Source organism: Penicillium expansum, assembly GCF_000769745.1.
Source record: "Penicillium expansum strain MD-8 chromosome Unknown contig145, whole genome shotgun sequence".
NCBI classification, from domain to species: domain Eukaryota; kingdom Fungi; phylum Ascomycota; class Eurotiomycetes; order Eurotiales; family Aspergillaceae; genus Penicillium; species Penicillium expansum.
Genome location: NW_015971172.1, coordinates 393,665 through 419,808, shown reverse-complemented (window position 1 = coordinate 419,808; position 26,144 = coordinate 393,665). Strand labels below are relative to the sequence as shown.

The 26,144-nt window shown below is 49.4% G+C and overlaps 7 protein-coding genes across 7 annotated transcripts; 6 read left to right on the top strand and 1 right to left on the bottom strand.

Moving 5' to 3' along the window:
* Window positions 1-925: 925 nt before the first annotated feature.
* On the top strand, window positions 926-3,278 carry steA (sexual development transcription factor SteA; the record flags this gene model as incomplete). The annotated part of the gene is made up of 5 exons (XM_016741742.1): window positions 926-1,055; window positions 1,115-1,214; window positions 1,273-2,793; window positions 2,945-2,977; window positions 3,032-3,278. 5 exons carry the CDS (start codon window positions 926-928, stop codon window positions 3,276-3,278), a joined length of 2,031 nt encoding a protein of 676 aa, XP_016603444.1.
* Window positions 3,279-4,481: 1,203 nt separating this feature from the next.
* Window positions 4,482-6,601, top strand: PEX2_044660 (putative sucrose transporter; the record flags this gene model as incomplete). The annotated part of the gene is made up of 4 exons (XM_016741741.1): window positions 4,482-4,648; window positions 4,747-4,786; window positions 4,896-5,229; window positions 5,274-6,601. The coding sequence occupies 4 exons, from the start codon at window positions 4,482-4,484 to the stop codon at window positions 6,599-6,601; spliced, it is 1,869 nt and encodes a 622-aa protein (XP_016603443.1).
* A 625-nt stretch (window positions 6,602-7,226) lies between these two features.
* Window positions 7,227-9,605, top strand: PEX2_044650 (bifunctional K:H/Na:H antiporter NHX1; the record flags this gene model as incomplete). Its single annotated transcript, XM_016741740.1, has 4 exons — window positions 7,227-7,269; window positions 7,355-7,384; window positions 7,476-7,625; window positions 7,723-9,605. The coding sequence occupies 4 exons, from the start codon at window positions 7,227-7,229 to the stop codon at window positions 9,603-9,605; spliced, it is 2,106 nt and encodes a 701-aa protein (XP_016603442.1).
* A 2,735-nt stretch (window positions 9,606-12,340) lies between these two features.
* PEX2_044640 (intradiol ring-cleavage dioxygenase) lies at window positions 12,341-13,378 on the top strand (the record flags this gene model as incomplete). Its single annotated transcript, XM_016741739.1, has 2 exons — window positions 12,341-12,962; window positions 13,026-13,378. 2 exons carry the CDS (start codon window positions 12,341-12,343, stop codon window positions 13,376-13,378), a joined length of 975 nt encoding a protein of 324 aa, XP_016603441.1.
* A 1,725-nt stretch (window positions 13,379-15,103) lies between these two features.
* On the top strand, window positions 15,104-16,666 carry PEX2_044630 (putative GABA permease; the record flags this gene model as incomplete). The annotated part of the gene is made up of 3 exons (XM_016741738.1): window positions 15,104-15,835; window positions 15,909-15,995; window positions 16,064-16,666. The coding sequence occupies 3 exons, from the start codon at window positions 15,104-15,106 to the stop codon at window positions 16,664-16,666; spliced, it is 1,422 nt and encodes a 473-aa protein (XP_016603440.1).
* Window positions 16,667-16,986: 320 nt separating this feature from the next.
* PEX2_044620 (zinc-dependent alcohol dehydrogenase) lies at window positions 16,987-18,168 on the bottom strand (the record flags this gene model as incomplete). Its single annotated transcript, XM_016741737.1, has 3 exons — window positions 16,987-17,033; window positions 17,089-17,443; window positions 17,506-18,168. The coding sequence occupies 3 exons, from the start codon at window positions 18,166-18,168 to the stop codon at window positions 16,987-16,989; spliced, it is 1,065 nt and encodes a 354-aa protein (XP_016603439.1).
* A 2,130-nt stretch (window positions 18,169-20,298) lies between these two features.
* ino80 (chromatin-remodeling ATPase INO80) lies at window positions 20,299-25,469 on the top strand (the record flags this gene model as incomplete). Its single annotated transcript, XM_016741736.1, has 4 exons — window positions 20,299-20,826; window positions 20,890-21,372; window positions 21,433-25,219; window positions 25,276-25,469. The coding sequence occupies 4 exons, from the start codon at window positions 20,299-20,301 to the stop codon at window positions 25,467-25,469; spliced, it is 4,992 nt and encodes a 1,663-aa protein (XP_016603438.1).
* Between the last annotated feature and the right edge of the window lie 675 nt (window positions 25,470-26,144).

Here is a 26,144-nt window from a genome sequence, read left to right as displayed (position 1 = left end):
ACAGGGGGGGTTATATTCGCTTTGTTAACAAGAACAGTGGCTTATTTTAGTTAGATATCAAACTATGAAGACTTACAAACTATTGTAATGATTGTATTCACTTGAGACAACTCTCTTTATGTATCATTAACAAAGATAGTCTCCAGGGCTGAAGTATGAATTATGAATGTGCACTATGTGCTCCGTACTCCGTACACCGTAGACATGTACCTGAACCTGAACCTTGATTTCCTGTTCCGCCCTGTAAATGACCAATAGATACAATGTAAATAACACGCAATACCAGATTCATACCATATTAATAACAAAAATAAACATAAATAACACGATTCACACCCTTTCACGGTGGATAATAGGTCCCACCTCCGGTATGACTAAGAATCACCCAAAATAACATACTAGTTTCTGACCGGTCAGATGTCCCTGGGCGCTTCCCCCATTCCCAGCTTCGATTATTATTAGACTTGACTGTATCTTCTTTCCCCCCCCTTCTTCTTCTTCTTCACCAATACTCGAGCTTCCTCATTCACTTTCGTTTCTTGCTTCCGCTGCGCGCGAAAATTCCAGAGGCTTACCGGCTGGTCCAGTTTCATTCTCTGACAATCTCTCTTTATTTCTCTTTGTCTACGAGGCTGGTTCCTCTTCCCTAGACCCTTTCCGTGCATTTGTGTGATCTAGAACTTCTCCCGATCGGATATCATCTCTTACTGGTTGGCGACGTTGATCCTCGCACTTCCGATCCTATCCTGTTGGACCATTCAGCTGGTGAGTTTGATCCGAGGTCTTGCAGCTATGTCTCAGCAGAGTCGCAGAGAGGGTTCATTTGATTGGACTCAGATCGCCCTCTTTGTTTGCGCATGCGTTATCAGGCGGTCTTTTCCCCGGTGCTAATTATCTATACAGTGCGCTTCACACAAAAACAAAAATGTATCCTCAACCAGGTGCCTCAATCCCTATGGCACCACCACAAAAGCCCGAAACTTTCATGCTCTCGACCGAAGCACAACGAAGCCTACCTCACGACGCGCAAGTTGCTCTTCAGCAAGTGGATAACCGTATGTCTTTGGGTGGTTTCTTATCCCCGCATCAAAGCAATGTATTGACATGGGGCCAGTGAAATATTTCCTTCTGTCAGCTCCTGTTGACTGGCAACCGGATCAACTTATTCGACGCTTTTTGCTTCCCACAGGCGATTATGTCTCTTGTGTTTACTGGTTCGTCTCACTTTAGAGCGTGATGGCCTAGGAAGCTGACTGACCCCGTTTTCAATAGGAGCGGCCTTTTCCATATCTCCGGTACCGATATTGTCCGATGCCTCGCATTTCGATTCCAAGCCTTTGGACGTCCGGTGAAGAACTCGAAAAAGTTTGAGGAGGGCATTTTCTCCGATCTACGAAATCTCAAGGCCGGCGTAGATGCGGTCCTGGAGGATCCCAAGAGCCCGTTCCTGGACTTCTTGTACAAAAACAACTGTATTCGGACCCAGAAGAAGCAAAAGGTGTTTTACTGGTACGGCGTGCCCCACGACCGACTATTCCTCGATGCACTGGAACGGGATTTGAAGCGCGAAAAAATGAACCAGGAGGCCACCACGGTCGCAGTCAGCGAACCGGCCATGTCCTTCGAATTCGACTCGTCCCAGTCTCTTTACGAGCAATTGACCAAATCACAACAAGTGAATATAAACTCGTTCGCTGCCCACGCAAGTACGACATATGGCCAGCCCAACTCCCCCGTGGTTCGGACCGTTGACGCAATGCCTCCTCCGCAGATGGCTCCCCCAGCGATCCCAATGATGCAGGAAGACCCTGGGAATCAGATGTACAGCCACCCACAGATGCCCCTTTCGAACAATCTAGTCCAGAGCATCATTAAGCGCGAGCATGACTACGGCCCCATCCAGTACGACCGCCACGGAATGCCCATTCCCCGCCCTCATCAGCGCCATTCTTCCATGCCCACCTTCTACGAGTACTCTCCTGCGCCTTCCTTTGTATCTTCTCAATATGAGGATTACAGCAATCGCGGCCTGTCCTTCGAACCAGTCACCCCGCCACAGCATTCAATCGGACTCGGAGGGGAACCGGCTTACATCGCCAACGAAGACACCGGACTTTACACAGCGATTCCAGATATTTCAAGTGGGCCCGCCTATCACCCTATGATGCAGCTGCCTCCTTCAAACCTGGCTAGTTCTCATTATCAGCCTGCGCCCCGGTCCTTTTCGGCAAACCCGTATCCCGTCATTGAGGGATCCCCGACATACAAGCAGCGCAGACGTAGGTCATCTATCCCGCCAAATAGCGGTGTTGTCGCACCTAGTGGCGCAGCTCACATCCAATCAACCACTCCGGGGGTTCAGTCAGTCTCGTACGCTGCTCACCGACCAAGTGACCTGCGGCGTTCGGTTTCTAGCTCAGTCGCTCCAGTCGCAGAGGGGGATGAAGCCACCCAGGAACTCGCTCGCACTTACCCAAGTGCGATGCTGCCACAAAAGGATCTTCTTCATGACATGTCCCGTCATGGCACGCCGCTGCAGAACCTGGATCAGACCACCGTACAACATCCAGGCTCAATGGGTAGCCAATCAAATGATCTGACGTCTCTGCCAAGCAGCAGTGCCATCGAAACTGCGGTTCAAAACACTGGTCGGTCCGAGCGTTCGGCGCCTGGTCCTACTCGGAGAGCCAGGAGTGCAACCATGATGGAGTTGGGACCATATCCAACCAAAGCCCATTCTTGCCCCATCCCGTCATGTGGTAGAACTTTCAAGAGATTAGAGCACCTCAAAAGGTAAGCTTACTTCTATTTTTGCACCCACGTTGGTGGGGCTGATCGGCCCCGTGCGCTGGTGAGACTGTTTCGATAGCCGCCGACTAACCCCTCTTTGTAGACATGTGAGAACCCACACACAAGAGCGTCCGTACCCCTGCCCTTATTGCAGCAAAGCTTTCTCGAGGTCCGATAACCTTGCGCAGTAAGTTATTATTATTGGTCTATTTCTTATACGACTTGCACTAATATTCACTAGACATCGTCGGATCCATGAAGCGCAGCAGGATGGTCAAACAATTGTCCCAACTGATGAAGATCTAGAGAATGACGCACATGAATTTGGTTCTCCTCGGGAAGAGATGTCCCCACCGGAGCCTGCTCACACGATGATTAGCATGCCTAACATGACGTCGATGGCAGCTCCTTTGAGTATGCCGTCCGCCCTGACCGGCATGCCTACTTCACACATGATCGCTCCGCAACTTCTCCAACAACACATGTGAGAACTTCACAGAGCATGGTGTGTCTAGCGCGAAACATTAGATGGCATCACCTCATGTACTCATTGTCGGGGATCTTGTGAGCAAATTTTTCAATTCTCTTCTCTTCTGAGTCTTCGGGGCGCATATAGGCGTTCTTTTTTTTGGTTCGGGGTTTATATCGCCTCTTGTTTAATCGCACATGGTCCAATGTCGGCCTTGCACATACCGCGATATTCATGTATAGCCCGCGCGTTATGTCTTCGCTTGTCTTTTGACACCGTGTGCATTTTCTTTTGGATTATTTTGGGTGGTTTTTTTTGGTTTTTCGCACTGTGCGATGGTTACAGGAAACACCGTGTATTATTGGTGTCGATCGCCCTGCACGTGAATTGGGTTGCGCTGGCAGACATTCAATTCATGCTGCCTGGCGGGCACGGGCACGAGAGAGGCTCTACTACCTCTCAATGGGAAATGGGTTGGGAAGGGAAAGATTCGGGTTGGATTCTTCTTGGATTGTCAGGCATTGTCCATGAAGACCGGCCGGGAATGGAAAGGGTTATTTTGGATGAATCACAATATAGTTATAGACAGAGACATTGTGTAACGACTTTGAACTGGAATTGAAAAAAACACTTGAAAATTCCTTATCCATCAACATTCCCTTGCTTTGTTCGGGGTACTAAACTACTCTTGCTGCTCTTGCTAGTATCCGTCTACGGTACGGTGGCGAAGATGTGATTAAGGGCTGTTATGGCCTATAAATGAAACATCACGTGTTGCTGACGTAGATCACCCCTGCAGTCATGATAGGGATACTAAGCAGACCCATCTGACACACCGCGCTTTGATTAGAGGGGCTATACCCTGTCGAGTTTTAACTTCTTTCAGCTACCTATATCGTTACTAACCGATGCGTGGCTGCCACCATCTAACATCGCTCCATCTTTCTGACGGTATCTACTTCCCCACACTCCAAGAATCCACAGTCCGCAGTCCACACTATTTATCACCAACACGAGCATCGTAAAGTTGATTAAGAAGAACTTCGATCCCAGCAACTACTATCAAAAAAGCATATCCCAGCTCAGCTGAACCCTGAGCCACAGTGAGCAGCTGGAACTCAAAGCAGCCCCAACCATTGCAAACACGCATCAGCGAGTTCCATGAGTTAATCCTGGTCGGTGCCAATTCAACACATCGAAAGCCCGACTCTTGAATTCTCCGATGGGAAACTTAGATTACAAGTCTACCCCTGGTTCTAGCAACGAGAGCTCGCCCCTCATGGTTGCCACTCGCTCTGCAGACAGTCGTGGTGGGCGCCCTCGTGTTGGTGCCGATGAGTCGTCTAAGAATGCGCTCTACATGTTTCTTTTGACTCTGTCTATTGGTGGGTAAGTATTTCTGCATTTGGTAATTTGATTCTATTTGCTTATGTGTTACCTCTGATTTGTATACTGGTCATTTATTGATATTGGGGTTTCTTTGACAGACTTCAGATTGTTTGGTCCGTTGAACTTTCTAATGGATCGGTAAGTACAAGTCGCTACTCACAGGGGATGAATCCATTTTGATTTTCATACTATTCCTGTCGCCGCAAGCTGTAAGATTGGATAGAAGCATATGCTGACCTGGGTACAGCCATACCTTCTATCCCTCGGGATGAGCAAGTCGCTTCTTGCCTTTGTATGGATAGCCGGTCCCTTGACGGGTGCGCTGGTGCAACCATACATCGGAATTAGAAGCGACAACTGCCGACTCGCGTGGGGTAAGAGAAAACCGTTTATGGTTGTTGGAGGCGCAGCAACTATCGTTTCATTGCTCGCTTTGGCATGGGTGAAAGAGCTTGTGGGAGGCTTTCTGTCTATATTCGGTGTTGAATCAACATCTGCAGGTGCCAAGATTGTTATCATTATCATGGCAACGATTTTCATGTATTGCCTTGATTTCGCCATCAACACAGGTGTGCAGGTCGGTATATTCACGTTCATGATCGCTTGGCTAATCACCATATTATAGTGCAAGCTGCAATCAGAGCATTCATTGTCGACAACTGCCCCACTCACCAACAGGAGCTATCCAACGCTTGGGCTAGTCGCATGGTCGGCGTTGGCAACATCTTGGGGTATATCTTTGGCTACATGGACCTGCCGAAGATTGTGCCTTTCTTGGGAAATACCCAGTTCAAGGTCCTATGTGTAATCGCCTCAGTCTTTCTGAGCGCAACCCTTGCCATTAGTTGTGTCTACATCAAAGAGCGGAATCCCCAAGGAGACGGGCCTGTGACTGACAAGCTTGGCTTGATCTCCTTTTTCAAACGGGTCATCAAGTCTATTCAGAGTTTGCCAACACAGATTTCCCGCGTCTGTCAGGTGCAGATTGCAGCGTGGGTAGGCTGGTTCCCATTCCTGTACTATTCTACCACCTATGTCGGGCAGCTGTACGTCAATCCCGTTTTCGCAGATAACCCCCATCTCTCCGAGGGTGAGGTCGATAAGGCCTGGGAAGATGCTACTCGCGTCGGGACATTGGCCCTCCTCATCTATGCTATCATCTCTTTCCTTGCCAATATGCTGCTTCCTCTTTTCGTGGTCCCACTGTATGGACCGGCGCCAGACACCGCTTCGCAACGGGATTCTCTAGACGGCGATTTAGATGACGATGCAGAGCCAGCTGCAAGGAGGCTATCATTCTCAAGCATGCCGACAGGAAATGCATCCGAACCTCTGCTCGACGCAGTTCCAGTCGAACGGGAGACCGAAGGGAAACCGACTTGGCTTTCACGTCTGCGCATCCCAGGCTTGACTCTCCCGCGGGTATGGCTCCTATCCCATCTCCTCTTTGCCGCGTGCATGTTCAGCACTTTCTTCATCTACTCCCACCAGGCTGGGTCGGCGTTTGTGGGCTTCGTCGGTGTCTCCTGGGCTGTAGCGCTGTGGGCTCCCTTCGCTCTTATCGCGGCGGAGGTAGCTAGGATTGACCCCTCAAGACACAGCCATCGCCGCACAGCTCACTCTGACTACAACGAGCATGAAGGTGAGGCTCAGGATGGGGGTCCTGGTGAATATAATAGCGTCGGAGGCGGTGATGTTGAGCATGGACACCCGAAGCATCATAATGATGGTGGGGATGTTGCACAGGCTGGGATTATTCTTGGACTGCATAATATGGCAATCTCTCTGCCCCAGATTCTGTCTAGTCTTGTTTGCAGTGCTATCTTCAAGGCATCTCAGAAGCAAAGAGGGGAGCCGTGGGATGATAGTGTTGGCTGGGTGTTACGGTTTGGTGGATGTGCCGCGCTGGTGGCTGCGTGGCTGACTAGGAGGGTTTCGGATGGATCAAGATAGATATGGATACATAGATGCTACAATGCATTCATTGATTTCTTAATAATGTTGTATATATTCGGTTTTAAGCTAAAGATTAACCCCCAGCCTTGTCTGTAGCATAAAATACATGATTCTGCAGGGGATAGCGATTGTCGTACGAAGTATGTGGGTCCTTCTATGCAGCCCTAGAGCAGTATAGAGCAATCAGATCACAGTATGGAATAATGATGATGTGTTTTCCCACTGAATTGATAACCCTTTGTTCCTGGCTATTTTGCCCGAATCCACCGGTTCCTTGGCAGTTGCGCGGCACCTCGAAACTCGGCCCACGTGTAATTTCAAATATCAATACACAACAATCTTACGTTATCGCTGTATTATTCCAGTTTTCCCACCAATTTGGCCCCAGCCAGCCCTGTCGTATTTTGTATTGTACAACTCCATACCTGACCTCATATCTGTCCCTCTGATGCAACTTGGCAGTGTTGTTGCTGACCCAATTCGATCTTGTCGCAACCTCTCGCTTTCCATATCTCCGTGGACTATGCTATGTGCGCCTGGTCCTGTCATCTCAATTTCACTGTGGGAGTGAACTGCCAGTCATCCGCCCTGGCCCTTCATACTACCTAAGGCGTGAGCCGCGATGGCTAGCCAATTTATGAACGATGGCCTACACGCCCTGCTTCGTATGTCCCTCCGATCGGTGGTCTTGGACGCTGCGCTTGAATTCACTGTTCGGACTGAGAGCTAACATATCTATCTTTGTTATAGGGAGAGCCTCTGAAGACTCCGATCCCGATGGTACGCGTGCCTGAACTCCACCCCCTCATCCCTCATGTCGCGATATAACGCTATTCAGCTTCGGAGATCTAACTAGTATGGCGAATTATAGATTCCAGCGAGGCAGGGTCCAAGGAGATCACAACCTCCTGGGCATTGTTTATCATGATCCTGTTGTTGATGTTCGCTCTCTTCACCAGCTACATCCTTCAGCAAAGGAAGATCCAAGCTGTCCATGAGACGGTTCTATCAATTTTTGCAGGTAGGCGATATCCTTGAGCGGCGCAGGCACGATCTCGAAATACACAAAGCTTCGTGCGGTTTGCGCAAATTGGTACGGACTTGCTAACGGTCGCCAGGGATGTTCGTTGGACTACTCATCCGTTTCACAGACTCTACCCTCCAAGACAGTGTCGCCTTCGACTACCAATTCTTCTTCAACCTCCTCCTTCCTCCGATTATTCTCGCCTCTGGTTATGAACTCCACCAGGCGAACTTCTTCCGACATATCGGCACGATTCTCACGTTCGCGTTCGCCGGTACCTTTATATCCGCAATCGTGCTCGGTCTAGTGCTATACCTATGGACACGGATCCCGCTGAGTGGGCTGAATATCTCTTTCGTCGAAGCTATTTCGGTCGGCGCAACTCTCTCCGCTACGGATCCAGTCACTATCCTAGCTATCTTCAACCTCTACAAGGTCGAGCCAAAGCTTTATACTATCATCTTTGGCGAGTCGATTCTGAACGATGCCATTGCCATCGTGCTCTTCGAGACAGCGCAGAGGTATCACGAGACCGGCGCCGCAGGCTCTTTGACCTTCCTGAATCTATTCGAGGCCGTGGGACTCTTTTTGCTCGTCTTCTTTGGTAGCATGGTTGTCGGAATGCTGGTTGGAATCGCTACCGCACTGGGTCTCAAATACACTCTCGTGCGGCGCTTGCCCAAGATCGAGAGCTGCTTGATTATTTTGATTGCATACGCCAGTTACTTCTTCTCTAATGGCGTGCACCTATCCGGAATTGTCTCGCTCTTGTTCTGTGGTATCACCCTCAAGCACTATGCTTACTATAACATGTCGCGTCGCACGCAGTTGACTACCAAATACCTGTTCCAGGTGATGGCTCAACTTTCTGAGAACTTCATCTTTATTTACCTCGGCCTTGACCTCTTCGTGGAGCCTAATCTCCAGTTTAACCCCTTGTTCATCATGGTGGCAGTGTTTGGTATCTGTCTCTCCCGCTACCTGGCGGTGTTCCCTCTTTCCAAGGCGATCAATTGGTTCATTCGGTACCGAGCACGCCGCCGTGGTGTGGAAGTTCCCGATGAGCTGCCATTTGCTTATCAAGCGATGCTCTTCTGGGCTGGATTGCGTGGTGCCGTCGGAGTTGCGCTAGCAGCTGGTCTCTCCGGAGTCAACGCCCCTGCACTTCGTGCGACAGTACTTGTCGTCGTTGTGCTGACTGTCATCATCTTCGGCGGAACCACAGCACGCATGTTGGAGATTCTGGGCATTCGCACGGGTGTAGTCGAAGAGCTTGACTCGGACGATGAATTCGACACCGAGGTGACCCATGGTGGCACCTACTACAAGCGCTCCGGTACGAGCCTGGGATATATCCCGCGACGCACCGACTCGGTGATCCCCTTGGATGGCGTCACCACTACCCCACGCCCTCAATCCGGGGACCGAGCACACAGCTACTCCAGCGGCAACAGTCGCCGCCCAAGCCCACCCTATACCCACACAAGAATGTACTCTGCCGCGTATGGCAACAAAGATCAGTCCTGGCGTGACCGCCAATCCGCCGCGACATTACTCAACGGTGCAGCTGGTCCGAGCGCCGGCGAAGGCAGCGACGACGAGTTTGGCCTGCCAACCTCAGGCCCCGGCCGCTCCAATGACCCCACCCACCCAGATGAGTTCGACCTCGATATCGAGGGCATCTCCGATGACGACCTCCCGCCAGCTGCAGGCGGAGCCTCGCGTCTCCGCCGATCCGCCTCTCAACCCCCTCAGCCTTCGTCCGGCCCACCCACAAATGCTGCGGCATCGACCAGCGTCTCGCCCACTCACCAGCCAGTAGGTATGTCTGCCCGCGACGCGGTGCGGGGTCTGTTTTCAGGCGGTGCTTCAGGCGACCATGCGGCTTGGTTCCGCCAGCTCGATGAGGACTATATCAAACCCACACTTTTGCTAGATCAGTCGAATCATAAGGGACCTGGGCCTGGTGCGGTTTGAGATGATGATACCTTGGAAGTGACTTCCATTTTTGTTTTTTCTTTGATCTGGGTGTATATTTAGCCTTTCTTGTTTGTTCTGCATTCTCATTGATGTTCTCCTTTTTGCGCATTTTTTGGCTTCCATACAAGGCCCGTCTGCATGAGCCTGTGTAATACGCGTTCCAAAACTTATAGAAGCCAACAAGACATCTTCCATTGGGAAGTACATGTCCTCTGTAAAAGTAATATCAAATTGAGTTTCTCCGCACTTTAGCATTATCCGTTACCCCACACTCTTCGGGATATCTCACCTTTTAAACCTGGAAGTGAAAGACGGTCAAAACTCCCAGAGATAATCCAAAACGTCTGAGACAAAGGAATGACAGCTTTGTCTCCGTCCATGGCGATTTAATAAACGTAAACACCTCAAGATAAGCGAATGCTTCGCCCTACACCCTACACCCGTGCGTCCCTATCTCTTCCTGTCTTATCGCCCACTCGGATCAGCGACAGCTATCTGTGTAGAGCAAGCTAAGCCTCGAATCATGTACGACGCCATGCTTGTTTTGGGCATATTTACGCCAATGCCTATCTTAGTCGTCCGACCCCTCTATATTAGCTTCCAGGCTTACGGTTATGCATTTATGTAGATAGAGGATTAGTGGGGCTTTTGCAGCTAGTCTCCCGCTGCTTTTATGAGTGTGTTTCATAGGGGTAGATGCCAGTACGGGCTAAGACCTGGTGATCTTCTGATATAACCATGGAGTAGCTACCTAGGTGCAAGTGAGTCGCGGAAACTGAGGTATCTCAGAGCGTATACACACTGGATTTTAGGCGGCACTCCTTTGTTCAAAAGAACCAGCTGGAAATAGCTAGGAACATTTCGTATTAGTCAAAGCCAAGTTAGCAACGCAAGGTCCCTCCCAATGTGCTCTTAATTAGAAAAGAAAGAGTGTTATATCAAAGGCGGACACTAAAAGGGCATAGAGGTGACAGTGAGGAAGAAGACGTTCCCCTACCTGAGACCTAGCACTGTGTCTTAGGAAGGTCTAGGAAGCAAGCGCGACATAATGATGATCAGTTCATGGTATATTAGTTTATTCTAGAATTGAACCTATTCATACTCATCCTCAACCTTATTCTTTTGCAAGGATACACTTCCTATGAGCTAGATACCTATAAATGCAGCCCAGAGATGCAGAATAAATGTATATCATAAGTTTTATATGTTTACATTGTACCCAAAGCCTAGGGTCCATATCCACAATCCGCCAAGCAACGGGTACGAGGCCGCTCTTTCCCCCGGCATAATCAGCTTGAATTGGCAATTTGGAACTGACTACTTCGTAAGAACATCCGAATACTTTCCAAGGGTTGGAAAAACACTGCCTACTTATATCATATACCGTGGTCCTAAATTATGCAACTTTAAGGAATTCAAAAGAGCTAGGTATTTCAATCATGATAAAGTTAGAGTTCTATAGATCTCTTATACATGTCAGCATATCTTCCAGCCAGAGCTGGAGTTCAAGATCATTTTACAACACTATCATCTAGAGGGCTAGCCAAGGAAGCAACCGCCATTACAGGTAACAGGGGAAATTGCATTCCACCCTAACGCCATAGTGACCTAGTCTTTTCACTGGAGTAGAAGAAAACCCACCAGATATAGTAGGACGGGATGAGCAGATAGTTACATCGGCATGTATGAAGAGCACAGTTGCCGAATAGGCAAGATCCAGAGGTTCAGCCAATCTACTCATACTCTAAGGACGGAACACTACTAGTCATCGACCCATGCAAGGACTGATCGCTCCATATAGAGGACAAATGCGGATATGGAGCCCAAGAAACAATATCAATTATGCCAAGGAGCTATTAGATACTATAGAACCCGTGTCTTAAGCTACGAAACAAGGCCAAGGATGCTCGGCTTAAAAAGGATATTGTAAGGTCTCAAGGAGACCCAGGAGGATTAGTAGATCTAATGGGTGAGTCTATGATAGCAAACTTTTGCACCTTTCCAGTGAGTGTCTTTTTCGTCGTGTTAAATTGGAGTTACATCCGAGTTCAAAATTTACCCTCTTTACCTACCCAGTTGCCGATTTCAAACTGGGAAATGCACGCTTGCCACTTCGCGATGAGAAGCTAGTCAGGGTGTCCTCATTTCCTCAAATATTGCCAAGTCTCCTACGGAGTAGAAGTGGGAGCTTCTGAAAGGTGCCAAGGTACGCTGCAGCCACGTGCTTGTTTCGGTCCTAAGCTCTGGATGGATTGACAAGATCAGAACCGGGTAACGATCGGGGGCATATCGGGAGGAGTGAGTCCAAGGCCACACATGGAGCGAATCATCCTAACGATCTTTCTAAGAAGCCAATAATAAGTCCAATAATCAAATACTTGTCTCAAATTCGCCATTGTTCTGATCCATATGTATAGGTTGATTAAGCTTACACAAGCGCAGTGCCCTGATAGTTATAGACTGGGGCTCAATGATCTATTCACGGTAGCTTGAATCCTGATTTTTCCCCATTATATACCGAGCTTATAGTCCCTGCCATGAGCCCCTGGACAACACGTACACTTTGACGTAGCATTGAGAAGTCGAAATACCGATTAAATATAGCAAACCCTAGAGAGGTGAAACAACGCGGCATTAGAAAAGGAAGCCTACTCCCTGATCAATGAGTGTATATTCCATCAGATCACTTTTTCATTTACACCAACTTGCTATTTCTTACAAAGTCGTTATCTATGCGTTTCTCAACTCTCTTCTTCACGGCAACCCTAGCCTCCTTTGCCGTTGCGCATGAGGGCCCTCACCGGCTGCCAACCGACAAGGAGTTTTCTCGCAAGGCGAATTTGTCTGCTCGTTGCTCGGAGCACGTTGCCAACTTCAACAAGCGACGTGTGAAGCGCGACTTCGATCCCCGGACCCGAGGCAATACCACTGTTCGGATCCAAACCCAAGCCCCTCTTTACGAGACGATTCAGAATGATACCTGTGTTCTCAGCCCTGAAATTACAGCCGGCCCCTACTACTGGCCGCACTCTCAAACACTCCGTCAAGATATGACAGAGACTCAGGATGGTATCCCTTTGTGGCTCGACATTGGCGTTTTGGATATGGCCACCTGCAAGCCGTTGAAAGATGTGATGGTTGACTTGTGGCACTGTAACGCCACAGGAAGCTACTCTAGCTTTACTGAGTTGTCACCTAACACCAAATTCCCGGACCTTCTCTCTGAACTTGGAAGAAATGTTTCAGACTTCGAAGTTGGCACCACCGACATCCACACCGACTCGCAAACCTGGCTGCGAGGAATGTGGCCAACCGATAAGCATGGAATGATGCAGATGAAGACCATTTTCCCAGGTGTGTCGTTTTTCCGATTATTTTTGTCACTTCTACAACCATTTACTAATGCAACTGCAATAGGATTCTACATTGAAAGAGCTATTCACATCCATGTCCAGGTCCACACAGACTGGACCACTCAGGAGAATGGCACTCTCGTCTTCGAGAACACTGTGAGCACTGGCCAACTGTATTTCGAGGAGGAACTCGAGAAAAAGCTCATGGCTCTTCAGCCATATGCCTCTCACACGCAGATCAACCGCACCCAGAATGACGTCGACATGGAGTTCTCTAAGGGTCTAACGAATGGTTATAACCCAGTCGTCTCTGTGGTTGCGGTTGACGATGATGACCTTAGCAAGGGATTGGTCGGATATATCACCATCGGTGTTGATACCACTGCAATTGAGGATGAGCATTGGTCCGCCTCATAGGCTTAAATGGCTCTTTCTGCTACTTGTATTGGAAAAAAAACATTTCTTAAATTCTGAAAGCACTATCCGAGGTTTGAATTTAGATTGATCGGGCTGTCAAATTTGAGGGAAGCATGAGCGCTTTGCGATCTATATTTACGGCTGTTTTATCCAAATGGCGAACGGAACTATGTCTGAGCGAATCATGTTGATTTAAAGGAAGCGGGAACCACCATTTCTGACTACCTAATTATTAATATGACTTATTTCATGGGAGACGGCCAAGTGTATATTTTGTCGAACTAAAGCCCGTAGCGCGACGTTGAAATGTGTTGACTGTTACCAGACAGTTATTTTAAAACCAAAAGAGTGCATTAGACCAAGACCGATAATTACTATTTGCACGTCTGTTTAAACTGCTATGTTATCTGGTATCTAATAGTTATACTATCTATAGTAATCTACATACTCCGTGCATAATCAGCGAAAAATGCTAGGTAAGAAGCGCTATACCCGAAGGAGTTTGAATAAGTATTATTTTATGCTCCATTCTGGAGGCCTGCTGGTGAAAAACGATAGATTTCTTGAATATTGAGATACAAGACATTCGAATTAATATACCAAATCTCTTTTGAGGGTAGTGTGTCTAAGGTCATGGAAATAACCCCTGATCACCTAGGCAACCCGTTCACAACCTAAACTTTGGCGTTCTGAATTCTACCCAGCGACGAAAAAGCAGCAAGGGATAAATCCAAAAAGGGGAAAGGGGAACATTTGCAGAGCAGACGACGTACCCATGTACTTCCCCGCTCCGCTAGCCGTCTCTAATCCAAGTGGATCTTCCTTGAAAAGAGAGATATGCAGGATGATGTGTGTACTCAGATTGGCTACAGATAGATCTAGCTATTTTGCATTCTAAAATCGTAAGGTATTTAATAGTACCTACGGAGTAGACCTTGACCACATGGCAAGGATCTGCGCTTCTTGCATCACCTCCTATCTGCCTCTTGAATCAGTGCTTATAGTACTCGCCTCCATCGAAATAATTTAAGATCCAAACCTTCTCTTTCTCTTTCGTCCCGAGGTCTTCATTTCCCTCAAATCTTAGGTATCACGCGTTCGATCGCGTTGGCAATTCGTTTGCCTATCTATAACCTCATTTCCTTCTATAACCATTACACGTACCCTAGCCATGGATGATATAATGGAGAAAGTGGCCTCCAAGACGAGCAAGAGGCGTCAATCCACGGGTCATGACTCGATGCCCCAGGCTGGAGATACCGAGCTGCTAGGTGTGTATATCGCGCAGCTCATTGTCAGAGCCTGTGTAACAATATGAGATCGTCGTCACTGACGGATCAACCAGCGACACTCGGGTACAAGCAGGAATTGCGACGTCATTATTCGACGCTTCAGATATTTGCTGTCGCTTTCAGTATTATGGGGCTGTTGCCTTCCATTGCGACGACGTTATCGTTCTCAATGCCCGCTGGTCCGGTGGGAATGGTTTGGGTAATATACTCCTCAGGCTGAAATTGATCGGCATTATGACTAACTGAATGGCTAGGGTATGCAACTGTCTTTCCAGGAGTATAGTTCTGGCAATTGTTAACAGGTTCTCTAAACAGGATGGTTGGTTGCAAGTTGCTTTATCTTTATTGTCAGCTTGGCAATGGTATGCTTTACTCAATCTAAAATTCTATACATCACAGAGCTAATAGCCATCAGGCAGATATAGCATCCGCAATGCCCACAGCAGGCGGACTCTACTTCTGGACGCATTACTTCGCATCCGAGAAATGGAAGAACCCACTCAGTTTCCTCGTCGGATATAGCAATACCATCGGCTTGATCGGAGGCATATGCTCAATTGACTGTCAGTCAGCCCATTTCCAAACTTCAACCTCAGACTCCCCCATAACTAATCAACACCTCCCCAAATCAGATGGTTTCGCCAGCATGCTCCTCTCAGTAATCTCCCTCGCCCGCGACGGCAACTGGTCCGCCACACGACCAGTCATCTACGGCACATACGCAGCAACAGTCTTCGCACACGGCTTCATCGCTATCTTCTTCGGCCGGATGATGCCAAGAATCCAATCCGCCTGTATCTTCCTCAACATCGCTCTCGTGGTAGCAACCGTCATCGCCCTACCCCTGGGCAAAGCAAAGAACAGCCCGCCAGTCAACTCGGGCTCGTATGTCTTCGGCGATGTAGAGAACCTCACTACCTGGCCCACCGGCTGGGCATTTATCATGGCGTGGCTGTCGCCCATCTGGACTATTGGCGCGTTCGATTCCTGCGTGCATATGAGCGAGGAGGCGACACATGCTGCGCGCGCTGTTCCGCTGGGAATTATCTCTTCTGCTGGATTGTGTGGTATTCTTGGGTTTGTTTCGTTGGCGGTTATTGCGTCTTCAATGGATAAGAATATTGATGGGATTTTGAATTCAAAGTTCGGACAGCCGATGACTCAGGTTTGTTCTTTGTCTTGCGTCTTGTGTTGCTCTTTTATGTTGGGATGTACTTTCTAATCTGGATTCACTATAGATCTACTACGACGCCCTCGGCAAAAACGGAGCCATGGGATTCATGGTCGTGGTGATGATTGTCCAATTCTTCATGGGACTGAGCATTGTAAGTCCCTCCCCGTCTGTTAATTAACACCAAAATCCTAAAAACCAATACGCTAACCCCCCACCCAGGTCCTAGCCGCCTCCCGCCAAAGCTGGGCCTTCTCTCGCGACGGCGCCCTCCCACTATCCTCCTTCTTCCGCAAAGTAAGCCAGCGCAAGTTCATGCGCTACCAGCCTGTCCGCATGGTGTGCGGTATAGTTGTCGCATCGGTACTGATCGGCCTCCTCTGTCTAATCGACGAAGCCGCCTCCAGCGCCCTCTTCTCGCTCGCCGTAGCGGGTAACGACCTCGCATGGCTAACGCCCATCCTGGCGCGTCTAATCTGGGGCGGTGATAGCTTCATTCCCGGTGAGTTCTATACGGGGAGGTTCAGTAAGCCCATTGGGTGGGTTGCGGTCATCTATATGGTGTTCGTTATTGTTCTTACTATGATTCCTACCGAGGGGCCGAATCCGACGCGTGAGTTTGATCTATGCTATTTTGTGACTGGTGCTTTTGCTGACTTGGTATTTGAAGCTCAAACGATGAATTATACCGTTGTTATCAATGGGAGTCTTTGGCTTGGGGCGGTGGTTTATTATTATGTTCATGCTAGGAAGACGTATAGGGGTCCTCAGACTACTGTTAGTCCGGAGGATGAGGGGAAGAATCTGGAGCAGGATTCTAGATAGTTGGGAAGATATAGATAGACTGTGGCTCTTGAGATGGGATCTATAATATGTTAGGCGAGCCTCTGTCGTTCATGTCGATATATTAAGTTCATATGTACCTAATACAAGAGGTGAAGGGTTTCTACTCTATCCCTATTAGGTAGAGAGCCACTGGATATTTCAGATTTCAAATTATCGTATTGTATTTCAATTATTGCTAATCACCCTTGCACCAGGGCTAAAAAATTGTCGCTATGGACATCACTTCGTTTCTTCTTCGTTTCTAAAAAGCAAATTCTCTCCAGGTCTCGCTCAGACTCAATGCATAGGTAACGATACATCTATTCAGGAATCTCGAGAACGTAGCGGCCAACGATCTTTCCTTGCTCTATTTTGCATTAGTATATGGTCAATATCAAGTGATAGGAACAGCCGAAACTTACTCATGAGCTCAAACACCTCCGGCAGCTCCTTGAGAGGAACAGTCTTGAAAGGAGCGTTGATCAAACCACGCGCGAAGAATTCGACGGCCTCCTCGCCGTCCTGGCGGTTACCGACGTAGCTGCCCTTAATGGTGATCATCTTGACAACGGTTTCGAAAACAGGGGCCTTGAGGAACGCATTGGCGGGCAGGCCAATGGCCACAATAGTACCGCGAGAGCGAGCGTATTCGACAGCCTGCTGGAAAGGCTTCTCAGAGACAGCAAGCAAGAGCACGGCGTGGGCACCCAGGCCACCGGGGGTAGCAGCCCTGACATCTGCAACGAGGTCGGTAGACTTGGTGAAGTCGATATAGGTCTAAACGCTATATTAGCATTTCCTCAAAAGTAAACCGAGGGAATAGGAAAAAAAAAACTTACCTCTGCACCAAGCTGCTCACACATAGCCCTCTTTTCTTCGCCGCCGTCAATAGCGATAACGCGCAGGCCCATAGCCTTAGCATACTGCTGTCCAAGCGATCCAAGACCACCACCAGCACCAACAATCGCAACCGTCTGACCAGGGCGCGCACCGGACTCCTTGAGACCCTTGTAGACAGTGATACCAGCACACAGAATGGGCGCAATAGCATCAAGTGGGATGTCCTTGGACAGTTTCGACACGTGCGCCGCCTTACCAATCGCGTACTGCTGGAAGGTGCCGTCAACCGTGTATCCGGACAGACGGGCATCGGGACACAGGGGCTCGTCGGAGGTCTCGCAGAACTCGCACGAGAGACAGGATCCGTTGAGCCATTTGATGCCTGCGTGATCGCCGATTTCGATACCCTGCACGAGAGAGCCCTTTGCGACAACAACTCCGGCGCCTTCGTGGCCGCCGACCAGGTTCTCCTTCACGGTGAGGGGCCAGTCGCCGTTCATGGCGTGGAGATCGGTGTGGCAGACACCGGTGTACTTCATCTTGACGAGGACTTCATCGGGGCCCGGCTTGGGGACGGGGATTTGCTTGTACACGGGTGGTCCGCCTCGCTGTTCGACGACTTGCGCCCACTGGGTCTCGGGGATTTCGAATGTTTCGGACATCTTGGAGGGGGAATATGTGAGGGTAAGATTAAGATAAGAATAGGGTGAGGGTTGTGAGGGCAGCAAATTAAACGTATTAAATGTGATGTTGTAAAAAGATAATGTTACGCAGAAGGTTAAGTGACTGTCTTCTTATAGTAGCTCAGCGCATTGCCTGATCGGAGCATCGACCTCTTTGACTCAATCATGGAATCAAGGCGGGTTTCGGTAAGTTTAGGGCATCTGGTGTCATAATCTCAATAATAACCTTGGAATAGTCCTACGGAGTACTCCGTAGAGATTACCGACATACTAGTGAACTACTCCGTAACATGTTGGGTATCCACTTCGGCTTCCCGTTTGCGGTATATAACACTACACAATGCAACGGCTATCTAGATCTTCCCTAATTAGGCTAGATATACTCCGTGATGGTCTATCCCCATCGCTACATTATTATACATACATACATATAGGTATTTGGGGAAATACAAGGGTCTAACCCCTATCAGCTTACTTGCATATTAAAACCAAGCTTGGGATGAACCCCTTTGGGCAAAAGAACGATAGAGTTGGATATTAGAAAATGGAAACCGATAGAAGATGACGATGACAGGAGATGTCAGGAGGCAATTGTACCATTTCCAAGATTGTGTCCACGTTGTCCACTAGAATAAGAGTGGAAGACGTCATCAATCAGGATCAGGCCATAAGAGATTGAGATATTTACTTTCACCGGTGAATGTTATAGTGTAGTGTTATTTTGCAGTCAAGTATTTATTATCTTAATATCTAAATATCTAAATTTCCAAATATATAAAGTGTCTCGAAATCTCTACACATACAGTACAAAGCTCTTTCTTTCTTTTTTGCACTTGTAGATGTATTTAGTTTTCCCTTCAGTGGGGAACTCGACGATATGAGATCGGAGGTTTGAGTTGAGGCTATGCATTCCCTAGAGTTCTTTAAATTGATTCTCCCAAGGTAGATGTTTTATAGATCTGCATTATATATATGTGTGAAATAGTTTGCATTCTCATTGGAGGGTTGGGGTTATAAGCATGTAATGTGCACAAGGAGTCACCTGGACAACCTCTTATATTAAAGTCATTCTACTTGATTTAATGATTGTAGTGATGTATATAAGATATATCATCAAGCTATCATTTAATCCAAGCTCTAAAATACGTACCAAATACAAAAATAGGCAGATTATCATGAATTCCGAGTCTTCACCTGGGCATAGTCTCTACAGAAAAGGTGGATAAGGCGATTCCACGATAAACTCGGATCAACAGATTTCAAGTCAAATCAGAAAGGACTCGTTAACTACCTTCGATCTTTATTCCAGAAATCAGAACTCGAAATATTAGAAAATATGAGGAAACATTTGGAAAATATTTGAAAAACATCGCATGTTGATTGATCGCCCTCACCACCTCTGTGCTCCACGAGGGGTTTGTATGGACTCTGGAGTGAGATCGGGGCACAACCTTGGAATTATCAACCAGCCAGAAAAAGAAAAATGATATAGAACAATATGAAAGAGTTAAAATGGTCATCTAAACTAGAAAAACCAACTATAGTCACTATAAACAGCTTGTTCGGATCTAACCCCCGGGATGCCGGAGTGGAAATACCCCAGACACGAGGAAAGAGATTCACGAGAAATGCCAAATCTCGTCCACCTTGTCCCCTTTTGACCTTTACGACTTTGTTTCTCCAATCTTTTTCACTTTCAACTTCCACTTTCTTCTTCAGTAATTCCCCACCCATTTCCTCATCTCTCCCTTCTCATCCTCATCCCCATCGCCCCTGCATCAGCTCGCCTAGACCCGCGCATTCTCTTTCTTGGGCTCCACGGAAACTTCCCTTCTTCCTGCATCTTCCCACCACAAACGAATCCATCCCTCCATCAGGTATTTATGTCTTGCTTTCTTCCTCCATCTCTCTCTCTTTCATCCCTCTTCACTCCGAAACAAATACCGGTAACCAACTGACGCCGCGTCACTAGACGAAACCCCCCTTGACAGGTGTCTCTGAGCAGGGGTCTTGGACTTCTTTCTTCCTCAATTCTCTCCCCAGATTCTAGCTCGACCCGAGTGACCGAACTTCGACGCGCTCGACCCGTAACCGGGGACCGCGGCCATCATGACGGGCCCTCCGCCATACAACGCGCAGTCCCCGACTCAGCAGCAGCGGTATCCGGCCTACACCTCTCCGAATAAGAACCACCCGTATTACCCAGGTAATGAACAACCACAACCGCCACAGCAATACCACCAGCATCCTCCGCAGACCCCACCCGCCTTTGGCCCACCCTCCGTCGCGCGAAGTCCGCACTTTTCGCACGCGTCCCCGATGCCATCTACATTACCGCCGCCCTTGAACGGGAGTGCGCCACCTCACCCGTCTCACCCGGAGCCCTCACAATACCAGGGACATTCGGCTGGTTCTCAGCTACCACTTCCACGCCCTTACTCCAGCTCCGTGATCACGGGCAACGGTGCCTCGCCGTACGGCTCTGCGACACCCCATGGTCATCCGCCCAGCCACCCAGAAGGTCATTCGCAATCTCCTACTAGGGAGTCCGAATCCCCATATCGGATGCGAGGTAATGGAGCTGGATATGGACCTCCGATGATGCGGGAGCCGAGACCGGCCTCGCCGCAGGAAGCGGTAAGCATTACCCAGGCCCTCCCCCAACATACTAACATTTACTAATCCATCCTTCCCTCACAGAAGCCCGCCCGAGCCGCAGACCCCATGTCGTTCGCCAGCATTCTTTCAGGCCCCTCGGACGAGCAGCCTGCGAGAAAGCCATCGCCTCTTCCGGCCCCCATCTCTGTCCACACGCCGCATCCTCCCCCCGTCTTTACACACCGGCACCTAGATCACAATTCTACGCCCGCAGCTGTGCATCACAGACACGAGCACCGATCGGATTATGAGAAACGTATCGATGTCCCGAGAGCACCACAGGCCACCAATGGGTTCGTCAAGCCCGAGGCGGAACACCCTGCGCCCGTTCCTCGTGCACCGCTTCGGAAACCATTCCCACCCGGTGTGGACCTGGAGCAGGTTAACCGGGCTGCGGCCGAGATCGATCACGCGGAAAAGAGCGACGTTGAAGACCCTGCCTTCGACGCGGAACAGGAACGGTATCGGGAGAAAGGCTACAAGCGGTCGGTAGAAAGCAGCCGCGCAGAGGAAGTGCGACGAAAGGTAGGTTATCTGAAAGTCGTTTTTATATCCAGCCAATCGTTGATACTAACATATGCTCAGCGTCGCCGCAATGAGTTCCTCATCGATCTAGGCAGATCCTTCGAAAGACAAGCCATTCTTGGCACCGAACGATTCCGAGTGCTCAACGAGGGTGCTGTCATGGCCGAAGTTCAACAAAAGGAGATCCAAGATGAAAAAGAACGGAAGAAGGACATGCAGCGCAAGCGCCGTCGCGAGAACACTGTGCGCCAAGAAATGCAAAAGAAGCTGGAGGCTGAGCGAAAGGCAAGCAAGGCCCAGGAACCCGGAGAAAGGGCCAAGTTCCTGCGCGAAGCCGAGCGGGCTCAGAAGAAAATCCGCACCACCAAGCGCGCTCTGGAGGGCGGCGATGGCCATGATGAGCTCGGTGAGGTCACCCCGCTTGCTCCTAACCTCGAAGGGGGGACGACTAGTCAATTCCATATCGGCCGTTCCTCACCCAGCCGACGCAGGTCAGGCCGCGCCGGGCCTGTCACCCGCCCCAAGAAGTCCAAGGAGCAGAAGCAGGCCGAGAAGGATCTCGCCGAGGCAGCTTGGAACGCTGGTTTGGACGACGACCTGTATCTTACCCCAAGCACGAGAAAGGATGCTCGACGCTCAAAGGAGGGTACCCCCATTTCGCAGTTGCACTACGACAGCAAGGGCTACAACCAGATCTACGAACAGATTTGGCGCGATATCGCGCGCAAGGATATTCCAAAGGTCTATCGCATCAAAACCACCTCCCTCTCCACCCGTCAGGAGAATTTGCGCAAGACGGCCCAGTTGGCCAGCAAGCAGTCTCGCAAGTGGCAAGAGCGCACGAACAAGAGCACCAAGGATACCCAAGCTCGTGCCAAGCGGACGATGCGCGAAATGATGTCTTTCTGGAAACGCAACGAGCGTGAGGAACGTGACTTGCGCCGTGTGGCTGAGAAGCAAGAGCTTGAATCGGCCAAGAAGGCAGAGGCGGACCGCGAAGCCAACCGACAGAAGCGCAAGCTCAACTTCCTTATCTCGCAAACAGAACTGTACTCTCACTTCATCGGGCGCAAGATTAAGACCGACGAAGCTCAAGGAGACGGCGCTGTTGCTGCCACCGGGGAGACCGTTCAACCGGGCAAGCCAAACGCCCATACAATTAATCTTCCAGACAGTGTGGCCAATCCCAACGCCAAGACCACTGCATTCGAGGATCTTGACTTCGATGCTGAAGATGAAACCGTGCTGCAACAAGCTGCCATGGCTAATGCGCAAAACGCTGTGCAGGAAGCCCAGGACCGTGCCCGCGCCTTCAACAACCAAGGAGAGGGTGATAATATGGCTGCATTCGACGACGGAGAGATGAACTTCCAGAACCCGACCAGCCTGGGTGACATTGAGATTTCGCAGCCGACCATGTTGAATGCCCAGCTCAAAGAGTACCAGCTTAAGGGTCTTAACTGGCTTGTCAACTTGTACGAACAGGGCATCAACGGTATCCTGGCAGATGAGATGGGTCTCGGTAAAACCATCCAGTCCATTTCTGTTATGGCTTACTTGGCTGAGGTCCATAACATTTGGGGTCCTTTCCTGGTTATCGCGCCAGCATCCACACTGCACAACTGGCAGCAGGAGATTACAAGGTTCGTCCCGAACATCAAGGTACTTCCCTACTGGGGTAATGCCAAGGACCGCAAGATCCTGCGAAAGTTCTGGGATCGCAAGCACATCACCTATAACCGCGACTCAGAATTCCACGTTCTAGTCACCTCGTACCAGCTTGTCGTTCTTGACGCACAGTACTTCCAGAAGGTGAAGTGGCAGTACATGATCCTTGACGAGGCTCAAGCTATCAAGTCTTCCTCAAGTTCGCGATGGAAGAACCTGCTTGGGTTCAGCTGCCGCAATCGTCTTCTGTTGACGGGTACACCGATTCAAAACAACATGCAAGAACTGTGGGCCCTGCTTCACTTTATTATGCCAACTCTATTCGACTCTCACGACGAGTTCAGCGAGTGGTTCTCTAAGGACATCGAGTCACACGCCCAGAGTAACACCAAGCTCAACGAGGATCAGCTGAAGCGTCTTCACATGATTTTGAAACCTTTCATGTTGCGTCGTGTCAAGAAGAACGTCCAGCAAGAACTCGGAGACAAGGTTGAGAAGGACATCTTCTGTGACTTGACATACCGTCAACGCGCTTTGTACTCCAATCTGCGCAACCGTGTTAGCATCATCGACCTCATCGAAAAGGCTACCACAGGCGACGACACCGACAGCAGCACACTGATGAATTTGGTTATGCAATTCCGCAAAGTCTGTAACCACCCCGATCTCTTCGAACGCGCTGAAACAAAATCCCCATTCTCCGCTGCATACTTCGCTGAAACCGCTTCCTTCGTCCGTGAAGGAAACTTTGTCGATGTTCGTTATTCGACCCAGAACTTGATCGAATATGAGTTGCCACGCCTATTGTGCAGCTCTGCAGGACGACTTGATCTTCCTGGTTCTGATAATCCTCGTGTGGGCTTCCAAACTAAGTATCTATCTCAGCTGATGAATGTCTGGACACCAGAAAACATCCAGAAGAGCGCACGTGACGATGGTGCGTTCTCTTTCTTGCGTTTCATCGACACTTCGGCAGGAGAAGCAAGCGATATGGCCCGGCTTGGCGTCTATGAGCGCGCAGAGCGTCGTCGCAGCAAGTCAAACAGGCTTTCTGCCTTAAACGTCATCTACGATGAGAGTGACGATTCAAAGAACTCCGTACTATCCCATTCGATGTTGAACATCGTCGATCGTAATGATCGCCAGGCTGTTCGAGATATTGCCGTTGAGGGCCGAATGAAGGATCTCATGAATGTTTCACGCACCTCATTCGAAAATCAAGGCCTTCACCTAATTGAGCCTTGCGCTGGTCCTAAAGCTTCAGCGCCCCCTATCACCATGTCCTCTTCCGGCCAACAGGCACCACGGGAATCCAACCATGCTTTGTTCAACCCCTCTGTTCGGCAAGCACTGTCTGGACACTGCAGCAGGCAACTTGAGGAGCAAATCCTTGCCAAAAAGCTCGATCCTGCGCCTTACTCTCACGCTCCTATGCTGCCGCCACCGGTCTCACTCAAGGGCCGCTACAGCCACATCGAGGTACCATCGATGCGTCGTTTCGTGACAGATTCAGGCAAACTGGCCAAATTGGACCAGCTGCTGCGGGAGCTCAAGCCCGGTGGCCACCGCGTGCTCCTCTACTTCCAGATGACACGTATGATCGATCTGATGGAAGAGTACTTGACATACCGCAACTTCAAGTACTGCCGACTGGATGGAAGTACCAAGCTGGAAGACCGCCGCGACACTGTCGCAGACTTCCAGTCCAACCCGGAGATCTTCGTCTTCTTGCTGTCGACCCGTGCCGGTGGTCTTGGTATCAATTTGACGGCAGCCGACACCGTCATCTTCTACGACTCCGATTGGAACCCTACCATCGATTCCCAGGCCATGGATCGTGCCCATCGTTTGGGCCAAACCCGCCAGGTCACTGTCTACCGTCTCATCACCCGCGGCACTATCGAAGAACGCATCCGCAAGCGTGCCTTGCAGAAGGAAGAGGTGCAACGTGTTGTCATTACTGGAGGTGCTTCCGGCGGTGTCGACTTCAACACCCGTGCTCGCGAGAACCGCACCAAGGACATTGCCCTGTGGCTTGCCGATGACGACGAGGCCGAACTCATCGAGCAAAAGGAGAAGGAAGCCATCGAACGTGGCGAGACCCTTGGCGCTAAGGGCGGAAAGAAGGCCGCCCAGAAGCGCAAGCGGGATCTTACGCTCGATGACATGTATCATGAAGGTGAGAACATCCCACGCTATTGTTGTGATTGACATTCATACTAATCTACTACATAGGCGAGGGTAACTTTGACGACGCCAGCGCCAAACCCTCAGGGGCTGCTACGCCTGCCGAGGAGCCTGCCGAGGTCTCTTCAGCAACACCTGCAAAGCGCGGGCGCGGCCGTGGTCCTGGCAAAGGCACGTCGAAACGCGCGAAGACCACGAAAGAGCGTCTCCGTCTAATCGACGGCGACGGCGGCCTTGATTAATCCAATGACTTGTTACCTAATGCAATTCGGCACGGCGTTTAATGTCAAATCTTCTTCCCTTTCTTCTTATTTTCTTTTGTCTTGATTGGCTATTTCCATTCCCCCCTTGTCTTCCACCTTCCCTCTCTCCCTTTTCTTCTTATTTTCTCAAATGGCAGATACATGCAAACTGCTCTGTATTATCATACAAAACCTTGACTATGTTCTGGAACAGCGATGTGGGCTCAGTATGGACATTTCCCAACGTCTAGTGGCTGACGGTGGTTGATGCAATGATGAAAAGATGTTTTTCTTTCCCCTTCCTACGATAGACTTGATCCTGGCTTTGGCTTTGTGGTTCATGGGTGGTTGTGGTGGTTTCAGTGTGAACTTGTTGTGATTTGTTTCTTTTTCTTTCCCCCATTCTACATTGTTCTCTTACTTTTTTTTCTACCTTTTTCTCTATTTTGGCTTTCTGACTCGCTTGTATGTTCAATGTTAAAAAAGGGCGCTCGTGTTTTAGTTTAGTTATGAGTGTCAATGTATTGGTTTGATGGACTCTTATGCCCTTGGTTTTGGATTGTCGATGAAATCGTAAGATTACATGTTGTAGTGAGATGTAGTGTGCTTTTAGGGTTAGGAATGGTGATGTTGGGGTTCGTAGAGGTTGCTGAATAGTACTTGCCCTCAGCATGC